This window comes from Choloepus didactylus, chromosome 8, assembly GCF_015220235.1.
Source record: "Choloepus didactylus isolate mChoDid1 chromosome 8, mChoDid1.pri, whole genome shotgun sequence".
In the NCBI taxonomy this organism is placed as follows: domain Eukaryota; kingdom Metazoa; phylum Chordata; class Mammalia; order Pilosa; family Megalonychidae; genus Choloepus; species Choloepus didactylus.
The window spans coordinates 96,461,548-96,474,847 of NC_051314.1; the positions used below are offsets into that span (position 1 = coordinate 96,461,548).

Consider the following 13,300-nt stretch of genomic DNA (forward strand, 5'->3'; position numbering starts at 1 on the left):
ATTGGTCTGGTGGTCCCTGCTGCGGCAGCTGCTGTGCCAGACGTCCCTGCCGGTCCAGACGATGGCCTGGCTGTCCCGGGTGCTGTAGCTGGTTGGCCAGCGGTCACTGGTTCTCCAGGAGCTGTCGTAGTGGTTGCCGGTCCAGCGGCTGCTGTGCCAGGCGTCCCTGTTTGTCCAGCTGCTGGCCTAGTTGTCCCAGGGGCTGCAGCTGTTGTGCCAGGAGCCGCTGATTCACCAGGAGCTGGTCTGGTGGTCCCTGCTGCGGCAGCTGCTGTGCCAGACGTCCCTGCCGGTCCAGACGATGGCCTGGCTGTCCCGGGTGCTGTAGCTGGTTGGCCAGCGGTCACTGGTTCTCCAGGAGCTGTCGTAGTGGTTGCCGGTCCAGCGGCTGCTGTGCCAGGCGTCCCTGTTTGTCCCGCTGCTGGCCTAGTTGTCCCAGGGGCTGCAGCTGTTGTGCCAGGAGCCGCTGATTCACCAGGAGCTGGTCTGGTGGTCCCTGCTGCGGCAGCTGCTGTGCCAGACGTCCCTGCCGGTCCAGACGATGGCCTGGCTGTCCCGGGTGCTGTAGCTGGTTGGCCAGCGGTCACTGGTTCTCCAGGAGCTGTCGTAGTGGTTGCCGGTCCAGCGGCTGCTGTGCCAGGCGTCCCTGTTTGTCCAGCTGCTGGCCTGGTTGTCCCAGGGGCTGCAGCTGTTGTGCCAGGAGCCGCTGATTCACCAGGAGCTGGTCTGGTGGTCCCTGCTGCGGCAGCTGCTGTGCCAGACGTCCCTGCCGGTCCAGACGATGGCCTGGCTGTCCCGGGTGCTGTAGCTGGTTGGCCAGCGGTCACTGGTTCTCCAGGAGCTGTCGTAGTGGTTGCCGGTCCAGCGGCTGCTGTGCCAGGCGTCCCTGTTTGTCCAGCTGCTGGCCTGGTTGTCCCAGGGGCTGCAGCTGTTGTGCCAGGAGCCGCTGATTCACCAGGAGCTGGTCTGGTGGTCCCTGCTGCGGCAGCTGCTGTGCCAGACGTCCCTGCCGGTCCAGACGAGGGCCTGGCTGTCCCGGGTGCTGTAGCTGGTTGGCCAGCGGTCACTGGTTCTCCAGGAGCTGTCGTAGTGGTTGCCGGTCCAGCGGCTGCTGTGCCAGGCGTCCCTGTTTGTCCAGCTGCTGGCCTGGTTGTCCCAGGGGCTGCAGCTGTTGTGCCAGGAGCCGCTGATTCACCAGGAGCTGGTCTGGTGGTCCCTGCTGCGGCAGCTGCTGTGCCAGACGTCCCTGCCGGTCCAGACGATGGCCTGGCTGTCCCGGGTGCTGTAGCTGGTTGGCAGAAATAATAATAGAGGAAATAATCAATGAAAATTTCCCAACTCTTATGAAAGAGCTATAGTTACAGGTCCATGAAGTGCAGCCAACCCCAAACAGAATTTATTTAAATATACCTACTCCAACACACTTATTATTCGAATTTTTAAATGTCAAAGACAAAGAGAATTCTGAAAGCAGCAAGAGAAAAGCAATCCATCACATAAAAGGCAAGCTCAATAAGACTAAGTGCAGATTTCTCAGTAGAAACCATGGAGGCGAGAAGTCAGTGGTATGACATAGTTAAGATAATGAAAGACAAAAACTGCCAACCAAGAATCCTATATCCAGCAAAACCTCCTTCAAAAATGAAGGAGAGTTTAAAATATTTATAGATAAATAGACACTGAGAGAGTTTGTGAACAGGAGACCTCCTCTACAAGTAATACTAAAGGGAGTGCTATAGACAGACAGGAAAAGACAGGAGAGAGGGGTTTGGAGAAGAGTGTAGATATGAAGATAACAGGAGATAGAAAGAGGGTAAAGATCATGTATTTGATATTGAAGGAGTAGAGAATGTTCAACAGGATTGATTGTATAGATCCAGAACTGGATGGCACAATACTGGGTGACAGCACAATGTTGTAAGTAAAATTAACAAACATGACTGTGAGTATGGTTGAAAGAGGAAGTTTAGGGCATGCAGGATACCAGAAGGAAAGACAGAAGTTAAGTACTGGGATGGTATAATACAGTGAAACCTTGAGTGTTCAATGATTGGGATTAAATGTACAAATATAAGAATTCTTTTAAATGAGGGAGAACAAATGAATGTCAACTTTGTCAGGTGTTGAAAATGGGATGGTATTGGGGAAAAATTATAATCAATGCAAACTAGTATCTATAGCTAACAGTTACACTGTACTATGCTTCCATTAATTGCAACAAAGGCAATATACCAAAGCTAAATGTCTGTAAGAGGGGGATATAAGGGAGGGGTATGGGATTTTTGGCATTGGTGTTGTTGTCTGACTTTTTAATTATATTTTAATTTTATTTTTTCTTTTGTTGCCTTTTAGTTGTCAATTTTTTTCTTTTGCTTTCTTTCTTTCTTTCTTTCTTTCTTTCTTTCTTTCTTTCTTTTTTTTTTATGCCTCATCCCCTTTGTGGAAGAAATGGAAATGTCCTCATACAGATAGTGCTGTTGAATGCATAACTATGTGATTATACTGGGAATCAGTGATTGTTTACTTAGGAGGGTATGTGTGGTGTGTGAATAAAACTGTCTAAAAAATAAACAGAAGGATACAAGTGCTGGAGAAAATGTTGAGAAAGGGATATACCTAATCACCATTGGTGGGGAAGTAGAATGGTGCAGCCCATCTGGAGGGCAGTGTGGTGGTTCCATAGGAAGCTAAGCCTAGGGTTGCCATATCTCCCTACAACCCTGTTTTGGGGTATATACCTGGAAGAACTGAAAAGAGGGACACAAATGGACATTTGCACAGTGGGGTTTATGGTGGCAGTATTCACGATTTGCAGTGGATGGAGGTGGCCTAAGAGTACATTGACTGATGAACGAAATGGTGAACTGTCATGTACACATACAATGGAATATTGAGCTGCTACAAGAAGGAATGAAGTTATGAGATATGCAACTAGGTGACTGGACCTTGAGGACAGTATGTGGAGTGAAATAAACCAGAAATGAAAAGACAAGCATTACAATGCCTCGCTAATATGGACTAACTATAATGTGAAAACTCTGAGAATTGAATCTGAGAGCATAGGTTATCAGGGGAAGGCTTATTGTAAAGGTTCCTAGACTGTAAGCTCTTACAGCAGTTATTCCTGAGTTGTAATGGTTATTTTTAAATTCTGAGATGCTAGGCTTTCTGCATATAACCTGGTTGGTCCCTGGAACTTTGGGTAACTGTGTGCCACCTGAGACTCTGAGCTAGAGTCTGGCAGCTCTGAACGTCAGCATTACCCCATAGAGCAAATGTTAAAGAGTCTGAAAAAGAGATCAGACTTCAATTAGTGATATGAATGGAATGGACTTCGTTAGGACTAAGGGAAATCAGACTAAAGGGTAAAGGACGATAGTGCCAGTGTTTTAAAACTTCAACTGTGTGTGTCCAAAGGAAGAGACGTTTATTAGGTGTAAAATCTGTATTTTTTGCAACACTATATCTATATGGTCGGTTTATTCAAATACCACAATTACATTGAACTTTGAATAGGGAGTGAAATCTGCTTGGTTTGTACAGGTTAATGTGAAGCCCCAATACATCCAAGAGCAATTTGAGCAGGGACTAAAAATCGATTTGCAAAGCCCCCTTGAGGGACTGGGGGGAAATGTGGAAATATTTAACTTCCCCACCTGAGGAATTACTGATATACTCATAAGCATTGGGATCTACCAATTTATAAAGCTGAACCCTCAATCTTGGGGCTTGCCCTTATGAAGTCTGTAACCACAAAGGAGAGGCTAAGCCTACTTAAAATTGTGCCTAAGAGTCACTCCCAGAGAACCTCATTTGTTGCTCAGATGTGGCCTCTCTCTCTAAGCTAACTCTGCAGGTAAACTCACTGCACACCCTGTATGTGGGACATGACTCCCAGGGGTATAAATCTCCCTGGCAATGTGGGGCATGACTCATGGGGATGAGCTTGGCTCTGGCATCATGGGATTGAGTAAGCCTTCTTGGGCCTAAAGGGGAAAGAGAAATGAAACAAAGTTTCAGTGACTGAGACATTTCAAATGGAGTTGAGAGGTCATGATGGAGGTTATTCTTATGCATTATAGAGATATCCCTTTTTAGTTTTTAGTGTATTGGAATAGCTAGAAGGAAATACCTGAAACTGTTGAACTGCAACCCAGTAGCCTTGATTCTTGAAGATGATTGTATAATTATACAGCTTACATTGCGTTTCGAGTGATTGTGAAAACCTTGTGGCTCTCACTCCCTTTATGGAGTATGGACAGATGAGTAGAAAAATGAGGACAAAAAGTAAATGAATTATAGGGAGGGATAGGGAGTATGGGATTTGGGGGTGTTCATTTTCACTTTAATTTTTATTCTAATTTTTTTTATTTTAGCGAAAATGTTCAAAAATGTATTGTGGTGATGAATACACAACTATGTAATGGTACTGTGAACAACTGATTGTACACTGTGGATGACTGTATGGTTTGTGAATATATCTCAATAAAATTGAATTTAAAAAAAAACTCTATACCTAATATCCTGAACATACTTTGACACTGACTAAAACATAAGGTTTAGTTTCATATATCATCTGTGGCACTCTTAAACCTTTTCTGGGCTTTTTCTTGTTTATTCCAAGCTCCTACTTCTTCCACAGTCCCTCCTCTACCACAAATATTTCTAAACTGTCCTCTGGATTTTCATCCATGTTTTTTAAAAAATTTCCTCTATATGCTTAACTGATTCACAAAATGCTTCTACCTCCTCCTGACCATAACCTAATGGGACTAATTCTCCTTTAACCCTGGCATCAACCAGAATGCTCTAGTTTTGAAATCCTAAAATCAAGATTTCTACTAAGGAAATCTTAGTAGATGAGGATGCAAACCTTGGATTTGTATAGACATGGGTCTGTACAATAACGTGTGTGGGGACAGGTGCATATTCCAGCAAGGCTCTGCTACATTGGTTTAGCAGCAAATATCTCATTTCCTTCCTGTATGTCCAATCTCTCCAGTAGGTGTTCTTCTGCAAAGCCTGTTATTTTACTTCATGATAAGCATCTAGTCTCTTGATCCTTCACTAGACTGTGAGTCTCTTTTTATTTATTTACTTATTCACCAGATATCTACCATATATATATAAAGTACATGAATCAGGCACTGAGCTGTGCCATGGAAGCACAATTGTGAACAAAGACAGTCAAGGTGACAAGATCTTTCTCTAATTTTGACAGAAATACACCACTGTTGGTGGTGACCTGTTTAATAATGAAAAATGACTGGATGAAGAATCAACATTCTAGGCCCCACAACATACTAGTCCTGTGACTTTGATATGAATCCATTGATTTTTTTTTTTGTTTATGAAATATGAAAGATGACAAATAGACTGTAAATTGCAAGGGGTAGCTATAAGATTCAAGTAAGTTAATATATGTCCATTTTATATTTACTATACTTATTTCTGAATATTTTTATTTTTGTTAAAAACAGATTAAGATGATTCACAAATGGCATTGTATGATGGTTAATGACTGCTTCATATCTTCATTTCACCAATTAATTTGTACTCAATATGTGCAGTAATAAACAAGGTGTAAGAATGGTATTATTCTATTCTACCAATTGCATTTTTAAAGCAAGATACTTTTTTTTTGTATTAAATGAGAAATATTTACCAGTCTAATTTATTTCTTTGTTTTTGCTCTACATATTTAGTTATTTGAACCAAGTTAAGTATTATAAGACATAAACATTGTTTAGCAAGCGGTGGTAACACATCATATATGTGTTTTGGTGCAATACATAAGACAATATTATCCACCAAATAAATAGCAGTTGGATTAGAATGGCTTTTCTTTAGGAATTTTTTCCCCCTTTGGAATGGCTTTTCTAATAATACATATTAGATGTATTGTAAAACTTTTGCCTGCACTAAGCAAAGAACTCTCACATACTCTCACTGGATTTTATTCTCCATGTTACTTCAGTACCTGGTACTCCAGGTGTGTTTTCAGCTGCAATGCCAGTGGTTGCTGCCTCTGGTCTTTCAGACGTGCCTAATGACAAGAACCAATGGAGTGTTTAATTAGGATACATGAGGATCGGTCTCAAAATGCCCTTTGGAAAATTGTATGGTCATATTCTTGCCATTAAGACAAGAATTTCCCTTGATAGTTTCTCAATATCTATGTATTTGATTAAATATATGTGTATAAGAATCCATAAAAGTCCCTTGTTCTGTGAACTTATAAATCCCTCTTAAGTTGCATGTGAGCACTGCCAGAACCTTAGGTGTACCTTTCACTGACCTGTACTGTTTGCAGCAAAAGTGGGAGCAGTGCCTGATGGACTAGCTGTGTGCTTCCCTTCCCAGCTCCCCTGGTAGTTCCTCCTGACAAGCAAACAACCAGTTGTGATAACATCCTTGTGAAGCAGTGGTTCTGGGAATCAATTCAATGCATAACTCTTCCTGGCAGTTAAAGTCACTCATTCAGCAATTTGAATCTTTTAATAGGTTCAATTCTGGTAGAAACATTATGAGCAGAGTAGTGAATGGGCAATATATGGCTTCATGATTTATCTATTTTATGGTAGGACTCTTGTGGAAGGAAAGCTGACTCGCCTTCAGGTGCTGTAACCTTGATGCCTGGAGCTCTAGTTACTCTAGTTACTGGCCTTGCAGTTGGTCCAGTTAATAAACCAGATGTTCTGGCCAAAAAATTAGTAACAGGATGCACTGTCACTGGTGAGAATGAGGCTGCACTGGTGTTCTCACTAACAGGGCTAACAGCGGTTGAGTTGACAGATTCAGGCAGGGTCCCTTGTTATCAGTGACAATGGCTCAGGGCTGGGATTTCTGAAGTATAGGGCACTGAGGTCAGTGCTCCTGTTTTCCCTTATCTCTGCCACTTAATATCAGTTATAGCTTGACTATCAGTCAAGATCCCGCACCCTGACTGAGGGAGACATGTTTGGGAACTGTCGAGGCATCGTGTCCAGATTTACCTGACGTTCCAGGACTTGTAGCTCCAGTGCCCAGGTCCCCAGGAGTGCTGCCACCTCCTGCTCCAGGGGTTGTTCCAGATAACTTCTCAGTTGTGACTGAGATTTTAAGAGGAAAAAAAAAAAAGTTTAAGGAATTGGCTTTTATTCCATCACAATGACCTGAAACATGCTTGGAAATCTCTTCCAGAAAAATGTTAATACTAATTACAATGTCATAATCCTTTTTTACAAACATGGAATTCCCAAATGCCTTTGTCACTGAGTGTGCCTCTTATTTCTAGAAGTTGTCACTTTAGGGCAAATTCTTTTCTAATATGCATCATTTTCCCCTTTGATTTTTTGCTATATTATTTACATTTTGTTTATCATATGTTTAATTATTTTTCTCCAAAAAATTGTAAGCTTTTTAGCACAAGTACCATCTTCTTATATTTGGTACCTCCCAAAATACTAAGTTCTCAATAAGTACTTTTTACCAAAATATTATTGTTTGCATTAATTTATTTACAATTATCAAACTGCTCAAAAACTCTTTTAACTAAATTTTAATCCAAGAACCCCATTTCCACAAATTAGATGGAATTTTAGATATGGATAATGCTACAATTGCTGCTTCACCTGAAGCCAAAGTGGTTGCTAAACCTGAGCGTCTAGTTTTGTCCAATTTCAAAACAATGACATTCTCCCCAGAGACTGTTGTTATTCTACAAATGTTCTTTGGAAAAATTTCATAATTAAAACCATTCCATTATTGCTAGAATTTCCCTCCATCTTCTCTCTAATTAAGGCACTTTTTAAAAATTCACTTAGACTTGTTATAAATATTGGAAACCTGTACAAATTTTGTGTTTGACCAGTGGTCTGACCCCAAGCTGAGCTGTGTCTTGCCTGCTGGGTTTCCAGGGCTGGTGGCCACAGTGTCTGATGCCCCAGCTGTGTTCCCACTGCCTGCTCTAGTGGTAACTCCTACAGATCCTTCTGTTGGATCTGATCAACCCACAAAAGAAGCTGGGATTACATTAATTTCTAAAATTTCTGGGAAATCAAGGCAATTATTAAATATTCTTGGAAATTCCCATCATTTACCCATTAGACTGAGGTTTTTAATAGTTTTGGTTCTGATTAATACAGTTAATTTGAATGAGCAGGCTTCTGTGATTATTTAGTCATTTAGTAGGTACTGAATCCCAGGTCAAACTCACTACCTGACACTCCACTGATTCCTGTTGTCACTGCACTTGTTCTGGCTGATATTCCAGTTGTCCCTGTAAAAAAAAAATAAACAAATAAATGTAGTACTATGATAATGCCTAATTAAATTAAACTTGATGGTTTATGCTACTCTGTAACTCCACAATGTCTTTCACGGCTGTTTACTTTTTTCTTAGAGCACTGACACCACCCCAATTCACACCACCCTCCTCTTAAATTGAAATATTTCAACAGTTTCCTAATGTCATCCAGTTGCTAGTTCAATATTCTTCATCAAAGCTCTATGTTCTCTATTCAAGAATATTGGATGGTAGTAATTCTTAACCTTTAATGTGTATAAGAATTACCTAAGGAGCCTATTAAATATGCAAATTCTCTATCTCTCCTTGTATAAATTCTAATTATATTTTATGACATCAAAGACATCAGGCTTGTGGTATTGCAACTAAGCTCTTTTATCTGTTCCCAGTTTAAAGATATCTAGGGAATAAAACAATAAGTTAATTAACAATATGGGGAAACAGTCAGTTAAATTTTATTTTCTAGAATAATCTAGGGAGGAATATAAGAGTTTCATTATATTCAGGTTCATCATTATAGCAGGAATACTTTCTATACTTTCTAGGTGATGTCATATACTTTATGATGCTTCATAAGAGGAAGCATATAACATCAGGTTCCCAGTGTCAGTGAAGCTATGTTTGATCACTGAGTTTGGGAAGTTAATGGTCATATCCCTCCATCATAAAATATATTACCCTTTTGCAATTAAGTGAGTAGTCTGTTTGGTGACACCTTGATATCAGGCAAATATCCAGGACCCCATCAATCTTTCACTTCATGTTTCAACGTTTATTTATGATCCTTGCCTATTTCACCTAGGATTGCCAAACAGTGATTTTCCTAATTACATCTTTCCTTCAGAATTTATTGGTAGGCATTTTTCCTTTTTTTTTAAAGGGGGAGCTGTCTTTCTCAACTGGAATTATTTGGATATCCTGGGCCAAAGTTGCTTTTAAAAATGCTAGATAATTATTTAATTTCTTCTCTTTAATTATCAACTTTCAGAGTTAGGAATTGGCATAATAATCACTTTCAATGGTATCAAATGAGTTGTTGCTCTCATTTGTTTTGTTTTTCTTTATTATCATTGGAGGAACATACATATGATCACTGTGTTTCTAATTAATTAAAATTATTATTCTTTTTGACACTCAAAAATCCCTGGTCATTGGGAGCTCCTTCATTTTGACACTCATGTCCTTATGATACAGTCGCATTAGTCTTTGAATGCTTCCTTGCTTTTTGGCTCAAGAAGTCCCAAGTGCTTGAATCTCATACCAGGGGCCAGAGGGAGCTCATTATTTTTAGGGTGCCATTGTTTCTAGGCCTTTTCAGTAGCCAGAGTTAGGAAATTATATATTTAGATAGATAGATGATAGAGATATTATATAAATAATATGCATTTAAACCAAGAGTTCACATTTATATTTTTAACTCAATGGAACATTACAGGGTTTTAACTAAATTCTTTGATTAAATACTTCTTTCTCTTTCTTCTTACATTTAAAATTTCAGTTTCTAATAACATTCATATAATTATTTATTGCTTTATTCTACAATATACCTAAAACAGTTTTGAAGTAGAAACTATTTGTTTGAAATAATTTTTCAGGAGCGAAAATTTCCGATGAATTTTTTTTTTTAAAAACCCAGAGTTACTAATAATTTATACTGCTAGATATTTTTCTTTCACATATAAACACAGGGAATTAATATAGTCCAGCAAGAGAACCTGGACTTGTTCCTGGTAAGAAAAACAGAAATGGTATATGAATTTTCCTGACCCCAATGGAAAAATACTAGAAAATTTGCTGACATTAAATAGTTTTCAATATATAATATTTTGCATTATATTTAATATTTAGAGTTAATAATATATTTTAAATTTCTTTTTTAAAATAGTGACATAATTTACTTACCAGGGCATATACATGTGCATGTTATGTGTATATATACAACACATACATATATGCTGAATTATACTAAACAGAGTAAAGGGAATAAATATTTATTGACAATGTCAGTTCTCTGTTATTATTTCTTCAGCTTCCTTCTGCTTCTGGTTGTTTATGAATGGATATTTTTCTATTAATTAGCATTTAATCTATAAGGGTTCAGGTGGGCAAGAAATATTTTTGAAGAATTATTTTTATGATTTGATATACCAGGTTTTGGAAATCAATTTGAAGTTTCCAGTAACAACTACTGTGCATTATCAGTAAACTTCTGAGAGAAGGAGCAAAGTTTTTCATCTTTGTATTCCGAATGCCTGTCCCATTAGCATGAAAATGGTAGGAACTCATTAAATGTTTGTTGAGGGGGCCTATGCAAGTAAAAATAAGCCTTTCTTAATTTCTGGTTTTCATAAATAATGACAAGCCAGGTATTTTCTGTATTTCAGTCTTAATTTCTGTTTAGCATCCCTGGAAATCTATTGCTAACTTGATGTGGTAATGCCACTTTAGAATTTTATAGTACATTGTAACGTTAAAACACACACACACACACAAACAAAAACAAAACTTCTCACAAAATCTCTACTTGATCCTCATTCTTCGTCCAGCCACACTGGCCTTATTTCAGTCCTTCATACTTGCTGTTTCTCTCCTACCACAGGAGTTTTGCACATGCAGTTCACAGCACCTGTAATATGCTTTCTTCCCCTTCTGGATAAATTTTCATCGGTCAGTTCTCAATTCGATCATCTCAACCTTTTTTGACATCCCTGACTTAATCACGTCCCTGCACCACACATGAACCCCCATTTCATAGTTCCTGTCTTTTATGCAACTTCCCATGTGTTTTTGTTGTTATTTGATTATAATCCATCTGCCTGTCTGTACCACGGATTCTCTGAAAGCAGGGACAGTGTCTAGTTTAATCCATCCTTATATCGCCAGTGACCATAAGAGTGCCTGATAGTTTTATTAATAGTTGCTTAATAAATATCTCTTAATAGAATGAATGAATGAGTGAGTGAATGGAATCAGTGTTTTGCTCATTTTCCACATAAGGAATCAGGCTCAGAAAAGTTGAACAATATGTTCAAGATAACTGCTGATTAGTGAAAAAGCTGAGACTAAAATCTCGGTCACCCAGTGTCTAGTCCTGTGAGCCATACGGCTTTTTTTTTGTAAGGCTTCCTCTATATAATACACTATCTCTTGTAGTTTTTAAGTTTTTTTATTATCCACATACCATTATTAGAAATTAGAGTAGCTATTGTACTATATAATATCAAATAAGTTTTATGCAAGAATTCTCAAAATCAGTGTCAATGTTTAGTTGAGAAGAATTTTCTAGTGCCAAAGTTTAGTTGAGAAGAATTCTCAAAATCAGTGTCAAGCAGACTCCACCAATATACCAATTCAGATCTTGCTATCTTTCCCAGGAATGGAACATAAAAACTGGATATTTCAATTAAAATATTTTGCTGATCTGGATGAAAGTATAGCATAGAAAGACTATTGTGCTATGGCCCACAGAGACTATTAAGATTATAATGATACAGCAAGACAGATCCTGCTACTCCAAAAAATTTTGTTGCAGATTCCAGTTCTCAGTGTAAGATTTAACCTTCAAGAAATTCCTATGATCTTAATTTGAGGGCTTTAAAATTGAAGACAATTACATTTAATTAAAAGCAGCATTATTACATGGAGCATCACTTCTCCAAAATGTCAACATCTAAATATGCTCTAGTCAGTGTGCAGTTAAGGGCACATTGGGTGGGGCATATATTGTCCACATTTTTACCATATGCATGAAAGGACACATTCATGGCCTTTCCTCGTAATTAGTGTAGCTAACATGGCAACGTGCTCCAGAGCAGATCTCAAGGACCCTTCTTTTATCAGGGTCATTAGAGTTATCTAAACTAATCACACATTGGAGTACATACCAGATGGGTTACCATGATATAGCTCCCTTTTGCAATGAATGAACTTCAGAAGACCTAAGTCTGAAATTTTCTATATAGCAATAAAAGTAGGGATAAACCTTTACTAATAGGAATATATGGGAACCCATTTTTCTTCATGGTTTAATTACCAAAATTCATTGATAATGCATTACCGTTCTCATTAATTTTGACATCCACGGCCATTAGAATTTCAGCTGATTTTTATTTGCAAATAAACACACATGATAAAAGTACATGATATTGTGAATAAACATATATCAGTGTCCTTGGTGTCCAGATGTAAATGTTAATAGAAAGAGCTGCCTTTACTAAAATATTGATAGCTCTGTGCACTACTGGACAATATGATACTCCAACCTAAAGCTTTTTCAAAGTGATTATGTCCTTTTATTTTTTACTTCACGATAAACTTAATATTTAAAATAAAATCTTGCAACTAGTTTTCTAGCTATCACTAGGCTTTCATGATTAGTCTAAACCATTTTAATAAGAAAAATTGTTTTTCCAATTGTCTTCAATGGGTTCCATTATACTTAATATAAATGTCTAAAAGAAAATGATGTTTAAGGAGCATCCATAACTATTCCCCTTATCAACAACAAACTTGGTACTGCAAAATTTACATCTTTGCAAAATATTTTATTTCTTAAATAATTCAAAAATCCACAAAACTCCTTTCATGAAGGTAGCAGTATGTTTCTGACTAATTACTGAAAAATATGAAACTCTTCTGCTAAAATCTAAGTTCACATATAATGAATTATTCTTTATAAAACAAACACTGATGATAAAGTTGACTTTATAGAGTACTTACTATGTATTATGCTAAGCTGCAACATCTCATTTACTCCTTTCTCAAATCTCTTTGTAGATATTATTATTTTTCCCATTTCACAGATGAGGAAACTAATGCTCAGGGTGTTTGAGGGACTTAACTAGGGTCATCCAGCTAGTAAGCAGCAGAGAAGAGATTTAAATTCTTATTTTCCTGATTCCATAGCCCACTACAATCAGCTGCCTCTCAATAATACCCTGATGCAATTAATTTCTTTCTATGACTGATGCTATCTTAGAATAAGCACATTAAACAAACAAATAAAATTTACAC

At 38.3% G+C, this 13,300-nt stretch overlaps 1 protein-coding gene across 1 annotated transcript in view; it reads right to left on the reverse strand.

Annotated features, from left to right (window-relative positions):
* Window positions 1–2: 2 nt before the first annotated feature.
* Window positions 3–13,300, reverse strand: part of LOC119542845 (mucin-19-like) — a gene marked incomplete at its 3' end in the record, with an annotated part of 64,223 nt that continues 50,925 nt past the window's right edge. The window contains exons 37-40 of the mRNA XM_037847474.1: window positions 8,201–8,260; window positions 6,996–7,091; window positions 5,981–6,046; window positions 3–1,288 (exon numbers count right to left, since the gene is read on the reverse strand). Of these exons, the coding sequence (XP_037703402.1) occupies window positions 3–1,288; window positions 5,981–6,046; window positions 6,996–7,091; window positions 8,201–8,260 (1,508 nt within the window). The remainder of the gene's footprint in view (window positions 1,289–5,980; window positions 6,047–6,995; window positions 7,092–8,200; window positions 8,261–13,300) is intronic.